The 15,240-nt window shown below is 35.5% G+C and overlaps 1 protein-coding gene across 8 annotated transcripts in view; it reads right to left on the reverse strand.

Moving 5' to 3' along the window:
* The window catches only part of SLC4A10 (solute carrier family 4 member 10), a 389,606-nt gene extending 374,651 nt beyond the window's left edge, over nt 1-14,955 (reverse strand). For 7 of the 8 annotated variants that reach the window (XM_012527510.3, XM_058300760.2, XM_012527509.4 and 4 more), the window contains exon 1: nt 14,502-14,948. In XM_012527510.3, coding sequence (XP_012382964.1) covers nt 14,502-14,549 — 48 coding nt within the window. In that variant the 5' untranslated portion in view covers nt 14,550-14,948. Of the gene's footprint in view, nt 1-14,501 lie in introns of all 8 variants that reach the window. The other variant, XM_058300758.2, reaches the window with a different exon arrangement.
* Nucleotides 14,956-15,240: the final 285 nt, after the last annotated feature.

Consider the following 15,240-nt stretch of genomic DNA (forward strand, 5'->3'; position numbering starts at 1 on the left):
CAGAGAATCAAAGATATAAGTAGCCCTCTTTTGTCCTATACCAGACTTCATTTCGCTATCTCCAAAGAGGGTAGAATCTATTAAGATGAGAAAGGTTAGGAATACTGAATTATATGGCTAAGAGAGATAGTGAGAGTTAGGTATATAAAGGAAGTGGAATAATGATTTTAAATAATAAAAGAGAACAGGTAATAATTATAAGCTAATAAAAGTAATTATATGAAAGACTGATCTTTTGAAAAACTGGGTTCATGGCTGGGTCAATAAGCTTTAAATGAATGGATTTCATGGATTTTTAAATGAGCAAAGTAGATATTAAGTTCACCATATTCATATTTTTGCTCTTACAAAGATTTGACAAAATATTATAATACCTTACATATAAAAATGGTCTGTCCTGGAGATTCCAACTCCCTTTATTAGACTGGCACTGTCATCTAAACAGCTTCTAATGGAAGGCTAACAGAATTGATGTCGGATATTTTTCACTGTTTAGTTTTTATGGTAATAATTGATAATGTATATTTATGTAAAGACCTAAATAGAAAATATTATCATATTCACAATGCCCAAATAATTGTGAAACAATTTCTGTGGTATAATTGCTATCGAATTACTCAGTTTAAAATAGATTAATTTTAATCTCAGGTTTTAAAAACTACTTACTTTTTCCAGGCCATATAAAGATAAGAGGAATTATTAAATCAGAGAATTATAAGCAGACCTAAATCACCATGTTTTATTTAAGTAATAACACATAGGGAGGGCTAGCAATATTACTTTTGTCAAGTTTGTCCTCTATCAAGATCATCAGGTACTTCTTCAACACGGTGTTAACGAAATGAAAGTTACTGGAGGGCTCAAATAAGAATGACAGCCTCTTCATAAGGAGTGATATAGATGGAAGAATTTTACATAAGAATCTTTGTAATACCACATGAAAATTATAAACAAAATATGAGCATCTATATTTATTCTATCATAGATTAATAAACAGTAAGGCTAAAGAAAAGCAAAAGACATTGAAACACATTGTTAACTGTACATCTCCCAGTCTCATTCTTAAAACTTAAAAAGGAAAAAAAGAATGTGGCTTTTGAGGAAGTAGGGGAGCAGTTTCATTCATCATTCAAAGAAGACTGATCATTTTCATGACCAAAATGATAATTTGTGAGTGCCTGTAATGATAGAGCTGGAGGGTCACCCCATCGCAGTTCAAGGGAGCCATATACACTAGAGACATGTTAGTTGTCTTATGCAACATTTCAGTAATACCTTTAGTAAGGTGAACTAAACTGAGGAGTTATTTTTCAGAGGTGCTATAGTTCAGTGTTTCCTCTGAAATGTGATTTTTAAAAAACTACTTCATAGAGAAACACTAGCTGATAGCAAATCAAGTTGGAAACAGAATACAGAAGAAAAGGTCAATAAAATGTTTACCAGGGCAATCAGCAAACTTTTTAAAATACAGGTAAAGCTTCTAGTGGAAGTGAATTCTGGTATACAATTTTTCTGGAAGAAATTCTGGCAACGTTTATAAAAATGCCTCAAAAATGAGCCTAATAGCACTTTGAAGAAGTCATTATTAGTTCTGAGGCTGAAGCTGGGAAAACATAAGATGAGCCTGGAAAATCTCATGTTGCCAGATGGTAAGGAAGTGTTCAAAAGGATATGGAGGGAAGTGGATTTGGCTCAATGGATAGAGGGTCTGCCTACCGCACGGGAGGTCCAGGGTTCAAACCCAGGGCCTCCTGACCCGTGTGATGAGCTGGACCATGTGCAGTGCTGATGCGCGCAAGGAGTGCTGTGCGACACAGGAGTTTCCCCCGCATAGGGGAGCCCCACGCGCAAGGAGTGTGCCCTGCATGGAGAGTCATCCCTCGTGAAAAAAGCAAAGCCTGCCCAGGAATGGCATCACACACATGGAGAACTGATGCAGCAAGATGATGCAACAAAAAAAGAGACACAGATTCCTGGTACCGCTGACAAGAATACTAGCGGACACAGAAGAACACACAGCGAATGGACACAGAAAGCAGACAACTGGGGGCGGGGGGGAAGGGGAGAGAAATAAAAATAAAATAAATCTTCAAAAAAAAAAAAGGATATGGAAAGGATATGGGAGCCAACTGTCAGAGCCGCCAATGTCTAAAGATGAAACAATTTGAACAAACTAAATCCTGAGATAATGGATTAAGGCAAACAACACAGTAATAACTGTGGCAGGGAAGATCAAGTGATAGAAGCTAAAATTAGTGAACAGATGTTTAAAGAAAAACAAGATATCTGCAGAGTCTCCAAGTATCTCCCCCAAGATATTTATTACAGAGGGAAAATTTTTAACTTTCTGTGGAAAAACCTGGCAAACATCTCCATACCTTCAAAGTTCACATCACCAGAAAAGAAAACACCATGAATCCCCTGATACAATGCACTGAAAGAGAATACCACTTCTGTGGTATTATCAACAAACAATGCACAACCTCAATCTAGTCATGAGGACCCCAGACAAACACGAATTGAAAGATAATCTGAAAAACAAACAAAAGAACTGACCTGTACACTTCAAGAGTGTCAAGGTCATGAAAGATGAAATAACTGTCACATACTGGAGATGAGGGAATCATGACACATATGGGATCCTGGATTGGATCTAGGCATAGAAATAGGACATTAGTGGAAAGACTGGGGACACCCAAATAAATTCTGTAGTTTAGTCAACAGTATTGTGTCAATGTTAATTTACTAGTTTTGGTAAGTATACTACGGTTATGTAAGATGTTATCATTAGGGTAAAGTGAATGAAAGGTATAGGAACACTGTGCTATTTTTGCATATATTCCATAAGTCTAAAATTATCTCAAAAGTTTGAAAATAACAACACTAGTGTTTCTTTCATATTTGCACTTCTATGCTTTCTAAGCTACCTGTAAAAAGTGTTGAGTTTATAATTAGAAAAAATATATTTTATTATATTCACCAGATTATATTATTGGCATACTTCCATATAACTGTAAATGGGCAAATCAAGTGAATAAGTATTACTTAATGAAAGATTAAAATTATTATGCATTATCAGGTATAAAAATGTTTGGAGTCATGACTTCCAATCAAAAGGAAAAATATTAAGCCAATGATATTAATGACAATCAGTCTGAGCAACATACTTCATATATTTTCATATATATTTATGTAATTTATTGATTCCCACAAACCTATGTGGTAGATCATATTATTATTATCGTCCCATTTTATAGATAAGAAAAGTAAGCCTTTGAACAGCTAGGTAATTTGCCAAAGTTAGGAACAGTTAAGACTGTGACTCTAGAGTCCAAGCTGTCGGCAATTATTCTGTACTAATATTGCTGTCTAATATACCGCCATGATATGTTTATTAAAGACTTGCATGCACTTGGCTTGTGAGAGCAGCACAAAATTACCTAAAATAGACACTGCTTTCAAGAATTTAGCACTTTGAGAAAACAAGTTATACATATGTGAATTTATATATAAGTAAAAATAGTTTTACATATATAAACATTGCAAAGTGACATACAATAAATGCTAAATGAGTAAAATGAGCAGTAAGTGCTTAATTTTCTAGTGTGTTATGATTTACTATAAAAACAGCTCTCTATTTTGTAACAGAACTTGGTCTCCTAGCATTTCCACAGTTAATAAAATTTTGTAAAGAATACTATAATTTTTATTTTGTTAACTTTTTAAGGCAACAATCCTGGAAGTTTAACGTATATAGGAATCACCTAGAGAGCTCTCTAAAGTGCTTTTTTTCTGGCACCATCCCTAGAAAGTCTATGCCCACAGGCAGTCAGTCCTGGAAATTGTACTTTCAATGAGTTCTGACGATTATGATGCAGTCTTTGGATTTAAAGTTGTCAGTAATCTCTGTGTTTAGGGAAAAATACTAATTTTTGTATCTACTAGAGTGCTCTGCTTTGTCAATTACATGTCATGTTTTTAATAGACAATTATAAAGTAGTATGTTAATAAAAGAAAAAGAACATGGCAGAAACTCAAATAAATTATATTATACATGAGGGCTCTACCTTGTTGCCTCATACTAGTTTTTCTCCAGGTTTTTAATCACGTTCTTGTCTCTGAGCAAATTATAAAAGCTTGAATAGGTTTATTACCAGGGTAGCTTAAATAGCAACAAAAATTCAACACTTCATTCAGGAAAGAAGCAGTATGGATCTACCAAAATAATGAAAAGGGCTTTATAAGCAGTGCTATGTTTTAATACCATCCAGAAGTTGTTAGACCTAACTACTTTTATGACACTTGCTTTCTGGAATTTGACTAAAGTCATCATCTTTGAAACCAAAGCCTCATTAGTCAAGAAAAAAGGCTTTGAGAAAGAAATAACTTTCTCTAAATAATTTTGATTTCTCAAATTTAGAAAGCAGAGTTACAAATAAATGTTGGAGGCACTCCAACAACCTTACACATTCAATAGGCAATGGGAAAATTCTTCTTTAAAAGCTTCCATACTAGATACTTAGAGCATAATTTCCAAGATGAATGAGAAGGCCCGGCTGGCACTGGTACAAGGACTTTATCATTGAATCAAAACCATTCAATAAGGTCCTTGACTACAAAACATTCTCATTCTAATCCACTGAATCTGTAAAGTAATCTCCATTTTCAGAAATGTTTGTGTCCTCCTTGAATATTGCATAGAAATTCTTGCTCAAACAAATAAATCTACACAACATTGCCAAGAGAAATTAAATATCTAAATAAATGGAGAGACATTCCAAGTTCATGTTTTAGAATACTCAATGTTGTCTAAATGGCAGTTCTTCCCCAAATTGACCTGTAAGTTCAAAGCAATCCCTATCAAAATCCCTACAGACATTTTCTACAAATGGATAGGTTGATGCTAAAATTTATATGTAAATACCATGGACCTAGAATAGCCAAAACATTTTTTGAAAAAAAAGATCAAAGTTGAAGAACTTATACTACCTGATTTCAAAATTTATTATAAAGCCACAGTAATGGTATTGGGACAAGGATAGGTATATAGATCCACAGAACAAAATTAACAGTCCAGAGAGAAACTTTCATATTTATAGTCAATTAGTTTTCAATAAAGCTATCAAGAAAATTCAGTAGGGAAAGGTAGCCATTCTGACAAAACAATTGGATATCTGGAACAATTGGATATCTACATGCAAAAAAAAAAAAAAAAAAAAGGACTTTAGACTCTTACCTCACACCATATACAGAAATTAACACAAAATGGATCATAGACAAAACAAAAAAATTTGTCACCTTGGTGTTGGCAGTTTTTTAGATTCTATACCAAAAGCACAATCCATAAAAGAAAAAAATTGATCAACTGGACTTCAACAAAATTTAAAACTTTTTAATTCAAAGGTACCAGCAAGAAGTGAAAAGACAAGGGAAAAAAATTTGTAAATCATTTATCTGATAAGGGATTCATATCCAAAATATATAGAGAACTCTTACAAATCAATAATAAGACAAATAACCAATTTGAAAAGTGGGAAAAAGATCTGGATAGCCATGATCAAAGAAAATATATGAATGGCCAATAAGCACACGAAGATAGTCAATATCATTAGTCATTAGGAAAACATAAATCAAAACCACAACAGCATACCACTTCACATTCACTCGAGAAGAGTATGACAATTTCTTTGAAAGTTAAATATGAACTTACCATGTGATTCAGCAACTCCTCACGGAGGACTCTACCCAAGAGAAATGTAAATATATATCCATGTGGATACATACACATGAAAATTCATAGAAGCATTATCATAATATCTAAAATTTGGAAAAAATTTAAATGTCCATCAAGTAGAAAGTTTGATAAATAAAATGTCTTACATCCATATGATGTGATACTTTCCGGTAATAAAAAGGAACTTTTGATACACATCACAACATGGATAGACCTCAAAAATATTTCACTTAAGTGAAAGAAGCCAGAGGCAAAAGACTACATACTGTAAATTCCATTTTTACGAAATGCCCAGAAAAGACAAATTTATAGTGACAAAATGCAAATCAGCAGAAAGTAGATCATTAGTCACACAGGGCCCAGAGAAGGTATTAACAGCCAATGAGCATGCCTAAACTTCTGGGGAGCCATGAAAACGTTCTAAAACAGGATTGTGGTGATGGTTGCACAACTCTACAAATTTAATAAAAATCATTGAATTGGACGCTTACAACGGGTGAATTTTATAAGATATAAATTATGCCTTAATAAATCTATTAAAAAATAAAATTAAATGAATTAAAAGCAAGGGTTCCCCAGTTACTGGATGATTGTGGACATGTCACATGGATGAAAAGGACCTGCTATATGTGCATGGGCTGATATACCTTGCAATAATTAGCAAACAGCTGATGGCTTCCTCTTTAGAAGTTTTAATAATATTAGAAATTATGATATTTAGATAGCAGAGTAGATATTTTGATGTAAACAGTATAAAAGTCTCTGTTCCCATTGAAATATGATTGTAAAAATAAGTTCTACGTAAACCATTATACCCCCATCTACAAAATTTAAAAAAAGAAAATGAATATATAAGTATCCCAATTCCAATAGACAATGAAAAATCAATCAATTTACAATGACCAAACAACTTATTAAAACCCTTCACTGAATACTATGAAAGGTTTAATAATGATCTCAGAATTAAACGACAGCTGATTACTTCAACTATCTAAAATAGTATTCCCAGCATTTTTTTTTATTTCTCTCCTCTTCCCCCCCACCCCAGTTGTCTATTCTCTGTGTCTATTTGCTGTGTCTTCTTTGTCCATTTCTGTTGTCAGCGGCACGGGAATCTGTTTCTTTTTGTTGCATCATCTTGTTGTCAGCTCTCCGTGTGTGCGGCACCATTACTGGGCAGGCTGCACCTTCTTTCACGCTGGGTGGCTCTCCTTACCGGTCGCACTCCTTGCGCCTGGGGCTCCCCTACGTGGGGGACACCCCTGCGTGGCAGGGCACTCCTTGAGCGCATCAGCACTGCGCATGGGCCAGCTCCACATGGGTCAAGGAGGCCCGGGGTTTGAACCGCAGACCTCTCATGTGGTAGACGGTCGCCCTAACCACTGGGCTAAGTTGGCCCCCCCCCAGCAGTTTTAAATTCTTTCTTTTTTTTTTTTCTGGTGGTGAGGGGGTATATTTTCATATATTTAATAAACCAAATCAAGTGAAGATTTCTACACATTTTTTATTTTCACTTTCTTTAGTGACTTCTATATAGTAGGTTCTCAATAAAATATTTTCTGAATTGATAAATTTCCAACAATTTTTCTATGGATCAAATCATTTTAAAAACTTGCTACACAGTTCAGAATATCCATAACATATTTTCTAATAAACTGGTATCAAATATTATCAATAATATTATCTTAGCTTCAATATAGAGTTCAGAACATTCCATCAGCCCAAAAAGTTACCTAATGCCTTTTGGCAGTTAGCACCCACCTCTGGCCCCTGGCTACCAATGATCAGCTAGCTATCTTTTGAGTTGTGTTTTTTAACCCCTTCAAGTTTTTGAAAGAGGTACAACATTTTATAAAGTAATGGTTCCCTTTAAGAATCTTAAGATCTTGGAAGAAAAAACTATAAAAATCAATATAAAATAGTTAATAATTAATTGGTGTCTTTGGAGATGGATTTATGATTCCATATAAGATAATACTTTATGAGGCTACACCAACAATGATTTTTTTTAATGTTGACAAAAATGAGTTTTAATGAAAAAAAGCTTCTTTGAAATTTAATTGTTTTGCATGGGAAAAATACAATTGGTGACCCATGGACTGTGGTTAAGAGCAATACTGTAATATCCTTGCATCAATGCCAAAGATGTACTGTGTTGATAATGGGGGGAGTATGGAAAAAGTGTGCCAAATATATACTATGGACCATGGTTGGTAATAATAGTCTGATGATATTATCTTATTATCTGTAACAAATGTTCTTCCATGGTGTGGTATGTTGGTAAAGGGGTGTTGTATGGAAATGCTATACATGTGCATGATTGTTTTGTAAGTTCACAACCTCTGTAATAAAACTATATTTTTAAAAAATAGTAGGGTGGGCTGGGAGAAAAATACACCAAATGTAAAATATGGACTATAGTTAGTAGTAATATTTTGATGATGCTCTTGAAAGTTTGTGAAATTTTTCACAACAGTGCAAGATAGGGTGATGTATGGGACCCCTGTATGATGTTATGCATGTTTATTTTGTAAGTTCACAACTTTTACCATATACTTATTGTTCATGTTCATGCATGAATGATAAACTTCAATAATTTTTTTCTAATTTAGTTGCTTTGATGCTCCTTGTGTTACAGTTTAAAGTATATCAAAAGAATTTCAGAAAGGCCATTTGGAAAGAAATAACAATTTGACCCAATTAAAATAGTTATCTTCCTCTGCTTTATTATGCCATAATATCCTCTTTAACTCAGCTTTGAAGATATATTCCAAAAGACCTCTAAGTCTGCAAATAGTTTTGCTGAAACCCTGACCAACCTCAGCATTATCCTCACAAAGAGAATAGATTTTGTGGTAGAGAATATCTGGGGTATGGTTGTGTAAATACGTGTGAAGCTATTTTTAATTTTTATGAATATTTTATTTGCCCTCTTCTTGATTTATATAAATGTTACTGATATAAATATTGTTCAGATTCTCACCTTTTCTCTCTACTAGTGATCATGGAAAACAATAACTTTTTTTAACTTACTTTTTTACCATTTTTAAAAATTGAGATAAAATTCATGTAACAATTCAGTGGTTTTTAGTAAACTCACAATGGTGTGCAACCATCAACCGTTTCTGATCCCAGAACATTTCCATTACCCCAAAAAGAAACTCTATACCTGTTAGCAGTCAGTCCCAACAAATACTACCCCCATCCCCTGGCAACCATTAATCTGCTTTATGTCTCAATGGATTTGCCTATTCAGGATATTTTATACAAATGGAATCATGCATTAAGTGCCTAAAATACCTTATATAGTACCCTGTATCATGCTACTTTCACATTTCAAGGATTGGATGTGAAAACACATTTTATCATGAGATAAAATTTTAATTTTTTAATTGGCTTTAAGGGAGCAGAGTTATTTTTCAATTAGATGCAATATTTTCACATTCTGGTTCCAGTAATTATTAGCCAAGTGAACTTGGGTAATTCATTCAATCCCCTGAGCCTCAGTTTCTCATCTGTAAAACTGGAGAACAATAGCAATCTTTCAGCATGGTATTAAGGATTAGAGATGTTTGTGCCTAGCATGAGCTTAAGGCAGTATCTATTATTACTTCACAAAGATTGTCTAAATAGTATTTTCATTTCAATTTAGCACTCACTGTTTACTATATGCTAAAAAAGGGACTAAACTATAGTGGAAAGAATGATGAACTAGGAGCTGTGAGATTTTGACTCTAGGCCAAGCTCTGTCATAAACTAGTGTAAGCAGCACGCCCTTAATTATATAAATAATATATATACTATATGTTATATTATATATCATATATTACATAAATATATATATGTCCTTATATATTTGGTGTTAAGTTTTATCATCTGTAAATGAGGAGTTATTCTAGATTCTGGTGTGTTGTTGATCTCTACAGTCCTTTTCAAATCAAAATTTATGTAATTCCATAAAATAGATACAGTGTATATTAGTAACTCCCTTTCTCTAAAGAAGAGTTACATCCTCCCAGGGCCTATGCAAGACAATCCTTAAGGGTAAGAGAAGAATATATTAGAACTTCAATTTGTACATTTTTATGTATTTGCGTCCTGGTCCTTGGCCCACATATTTTCTAACTCTCCATCATAAATTAGCCCACTTTCTAATCTGACCTCAATGTTTTTATCATAAACTTAATACTTGTAGCCTTTAAGTACTACCACCCATTCCCAACTTTAGCATCCTGTACAGATATTTATTTATGTCATCACTTAGCATTTTAGAATAACAGCTCAAGTCTTGAAAGTAGAAATGAGTATTCATTTCTTATACTGCATTTTCCTTCCTATGTACTATCAGGTGTAGCAAGTACATTTTAGTTAAATATATTTAGATGATCATTTAAATTACAATTAATATAAAATAGAAATATCAATATTACTTAGCTAACTTATGTGATCTTTGCGTTATTTTGATATTTCATTCCCATTTTCCTTTTCCTAATTTAACAACATAGAAGATTTTTCTAAAGCTTATTTTTTTCCATGAACAAAAACAACTCAATAAATTGGGTAATTTGGAAATATAGAATTAGCACAAAAATAGTTGCTAAATTCCATATTTCCCTATACCATCAAATTACCTTTCAAAATTAACCTTTGTGAACTGGTGTAGCCCAAGTGGTTGGGGACTGGTATACCACATAAGAGGTCCCAGGTTCAATCCCTGGTACCTAAAACAACAAACAAAAGGAAATAAAAACAACAACAAAACAAAAAAAAAAACAATAAAAAGTAAAAGAAAAAAGTCACCATTTTTAAAAGTAACTTTTAGGGAGCAGATGTAGTTCAAGTGGTTGAGTACCTGCTTCCTACATATGCAGTCCTGGGTTAGATCCCTAGTACCTCTAAAAACAAAAACAAAACAAACAAGCAAACAAATGAAAAAAACAACTTGGGGGAGCTGAGCTCAGTGGTTGAGTGCTGGCTTCCCACACACGAGGCCCAGGGTTCAATCCCTAACCCCAGTACTGAAAAATAAATAAATAAATAACCTTCACTCTATTATCATTCCTCAGGGCAGTTTACAGGTAAGCTCAACTTAAAACAAGTTCCTTTAGGACATAAGAATCTTGGAAAGGATCCAAAGTAGATACCCTCTATATCACCCAATATTAAATGGCACAGGATAGAAATATTTGTTATAAAGACATTCTCCTAGGAGGCTCTTCCATGACCTGGTAATTTAAAAATTATCAGGTTACTTCTAGAGGCAAATTCAAAGCTAACTATCAATAGAAAATTTGAAGTCATAATGTAATATACTAAATTTCAGTCCACATACTTTAAAAATATATTTTCACCCTACTAAAATGATATTACTGTCATTTTTGTTACACATATTCTCCCTATATATTCATCTCAGAATTTTTAAGAATGATTTACTATTTGAGGAGAAAGCACCAGTCTCTTATAAAGTTAAATTGAGCCTTACCTCGATACTAGCTAGGCTCTTGAGTTCCACATAGACAGGGTTTTTGTCTGTCTTGTTCATTGATGTATCCCCAGTACCAAGAACATGTTTGACCAAGAAGAGACATTTAATAAGTGAACGAGTCTTTTGAACATAACAGCCAGGTGCTACCAAAGTCAGATTGTATGTACTCTGGACAAGATTTGAATGTCCAACCCTTAGTGTGATTTGACCTACAAAATGCAAAGATGCCTTGTCTCCAGCAAAAGAAAATTTATCTGAAAGGTTCCTAAGAGAAACTGGGAAAAAAGGAAAATATGGCATGGCCTCCTCCACCTATACCCTTGAGGTATACTTGAAATATTCTAAATAGAGGTACACCTTGTGAGGCTTAATGAGAATCTCTTCCCCATCCCCATTTCACTTGAATCAGAATTATTGATGCATTCACTCATTTGGCATACTGATCCATTCTTAGAATTCTTTTTTCTCTTACTTCTCTCTTCATCTTACTTCCTCTGACTGCTTCTGTTCTCTAACTGGTCTTGGCTTTTCATGCCATTATAACTGGCTTTCCAACTATACTGCAAACTTTTCAAAGCCATGTCTAATAACCCTACCTCCTCTGTACCTACTCTTTTCCAGTGCTCCATTTCCCCTCTTTCCTTTTAAAGAGTACCACCAAGCCACCTTTCATAAAAACCTGAGACCTAGAAGTCACCTTAATGTCTATAGTTCCACAAATAATGAGAATAGCAGCTACCTTTAATTGAACACTTACTAAGTGCCAAGCACTTCACATAGATTAGTTCATTTACTTGTCACAACAACACAAGTGATATTAGTTGCAGAAACTAAGGTTTTAATGTTCCTAAGCTCACACAGCAAGTAAATAGCAGTGTTCATAAATATTATGCTATGTTGTCTCCCACATAATTATTTGTGAAACCATCTGATTAATTTTCTAGAACAGAGCAAATAAATCTATGCACCCTTTCTCTTCTAAACATAAAAACTCTAGTCCAGGATCTAATTATGTTAAGTCTGCTTAATAATGTAATGTAAAAAAACACTTAAGGGGAGCGGGTGTAGCTCAGTTGGTTGAGTGCCTGCTTCCCATGTATGAGGTGCCGGGTTCAATCACCTGTTCCTTGAAAAAAAAAAAGAACTATTTATTTTTTTAAGTTCTAAACTGGTTTTTAGAAGACCTATATTCTGGTTCTGGCTTTGTCTCCATTTAACCTCAGACATGTTTTTCAAACTCTGTGCCACAATTTCCCATTTTTAAACCAAAGATAATAAAAGCTGCCTTACATAACTTGCTTACTATGAGAATGAAAAAAATAATTTAGAATAAAAGCAATTGGGGAAGTTGAAATTACTACACAAGTGTAAAACTTCTAGCATGATGGGCTTGTTTTTCTTGTAAGGAAATGCTAACATGATCCTCCCTGGCCATTAAACTATGTAACTATTGACTCTGACCTTCAAAAATTACTGTACACCTTTTCTATCCAACCTTGTATTTTCCTTTCTCTTTTAAGCCACAAACAGGTTGCCCATTCAACTCCAGAAATATCAGCCTCTTCTAAATTACACAGTCTCCATTTGGTCTTAAGCCCTTTAATTGTTCCGCACAGGTGACAACTCATAGAACATATCAAACTGACCTCAGCCTGCTTCTAGAAGACAGGTTCCAACACTCCTACCCCCTAAAAAAAAAAAAAAAAGGTGTTTTTTCCCCCTTAGTCTTCCTAAATCTCCATCCCCAACTCCTGTGTAGGAATCATGCTTCCTTGACACTCGACACTCTTAATTTCCTTACTTATTCCGAGAGACAGTAAATCCTAATTTCTGTATCAATTCAAATTCGCAAAGGTAGACAAACCTTATACTCTCATTTACATAAAATAACTCCACTTTGATTCCACAAAGAAATGTGTCTACAGTCACGCAGGCAGACCAACTGGCACGCTTCCTCTTTCCTCTTTAACGCTGTTCCTGCCTTTTATTTCGTGCCGAATCCTGGTGGTGACTCCTGCATTCTTCCCATCTTCTTGCTCCCTCCCTGCCGAAACCCTGCGTCCTGAGGAGAACTGGGCATGCTCAGTAGCCACGCCGATTCCGGGATGCAAACTGGAATCTTTTGCAGCTTTTGGGCCAAGCAGGAGAGGTAAGGCCTTGAAAATACAGTGGCCCAGAATTTGCCAATTTCTCCTGAGGTATCATTTAGTGTAAAAGTGTGTTTACAGCCTAGGAATGAACCCAAAAATGGACTGCTTTCCGCCAGTCCCTAGTCTGCAAGGTGAATCACCAACCTGAGTAACGGAAAGCTGAGAAACTGCCGCTCCATTTGGTTTGGTGCAGGGAGGATATTTCTGCTGTTCTGAGCTGTGATAGCGCGGATAGATCGCTGGAAGCTAGCTAGCGCTTGGCATCTCTGTTGCGACAAGGAAATACTGGGGTGTGTGTGTGTCTGTGTGTTTCTTGAGCACAGCAACATCAGCTGCTCCTGGCTGAGAAAGATGATGTTGCCTGAACATCGCCAAAGTCTGTGAACCAGCCAGAGAGATTGTGGACAGGGCAGGCTTATCTAAGAATTAAATATAGGGAGGCAGTTTAAGGATGCAGAGATAAATGATGGTCTATTTCCAGAGACAATTCAGGAATCTTTCAGATATTCTCATCTGAATTTTGTGACTGATAGCCAAAAAAAAAAGGGGGGGGGGGACACATCTTTGTACATGAACCATGACACATTTGCCTTTGAGAAAGAAAGAGACTGACAGAACACACACGCACACACACGATCCTTCTGTTCTCCCCCCTGGTTTCTGCGGAGACTAAATCTCTAGATCAGCAACAGCAGCAGATTCCCTCACCTCACGACCCGGTGGGGATGAGGTATGGGGAGGAAATTTATTAGGGATGGAATATGATAAAAGGGGGCTTCTTTGCAAGGGCTTGAACCACTACTGTACTGCCTGAGAAACAGAGGATAGGTAGTAACAGACAGGAGGAGAGACATGCAGCTGCCCCTGCTGCTAAAACCTAGCCATTTCTTATAATAGCAGCAAACATGAGACATTTCATCACTGTAGTGCATCCATATTGAGAAGGGGGAAATCATGTGCTTTGCTTTATGCCTTTCAGTCACCCGAGATGGGAGGAGACCCCTGTCCACATGTCGTGGGAGCTATCCACCACCCCAAAAGTACACTTGCTGTACCTAGCTAGCAGACTGCTTGCCTGGCTGGTTTTGCAGCAAACACAGTTAATCTTATGTGACAGCAGGTTATCTCTTACCGTAGGCAGCAGCGGCTCCATTTGGGCTCCCTGGTCTTTAATCTCCATGTTTTGTAACGCCTCTGGAATAAGCACCTTTCTCTGCAGTGTCTTCAGTGTCTTAACACTCAGCCCAGCACTGGCTCTGCTTAGTATTCGGATCAGGTAGCTCTGAAGCAGGAGGCAATTGCACACTCCAACTCACCAGAGTCACATGGCTCCTACTCACTCGGGCTGCTGGCCAGGTTTTGCACTGAATGCCTTGGATCCCTAGGCGAGTAAGAGAGAATCCCCAAGCCCTATATCACTGCCCACACCTGGCTACTGGTATAAAATAGAGCCTGTAATGCTACAATTCTAACGGGCATTAAGCATCTAACCTAAGATGCTAACTTCTTATATACGCTAGTCCAAACTGGCCTCCAACCAGTTCAGCCTGGTTTCTGGCACTTTGAAGCAACTCATTTCATTCCCAGAACCCCACAGGAACCATAATTCAAACAAGATGATGTTAATAAGAAGGATTACAAAATGTCTTGCTGTGAGTACCTGGGATCTTTAAATCAGATAAGATGACTTCAAAATTATCATAATGAAATTAAACTATTCACTAACAAAAATATGAGACTTCCAAGTCATTGTTGGCTCATTAATCAATAAAAATTTCAATATTTGAATTTTGAGAAATTTAGATGTCACACACTACTAAAAATAATATATTTTCTACTTTTTCTTTTAAAAGTGAAACAGAAAAACTTTT

The sequence above is a fragment of the Dasypus novemcinctus genome, chromosome 7, assembly GCF_030445035.2.
Source record: "Dasypus novemcinctus isolate mDasNov1 chromosome 7, mDasNov1.1.hap2, whole genome shotgun sequence".
NCBI lineage: Eukaryota > Metazoa > Chordata > Mammalia > Cingulata > Dasypodidae > Dasypus > Dasypus novemcinctus.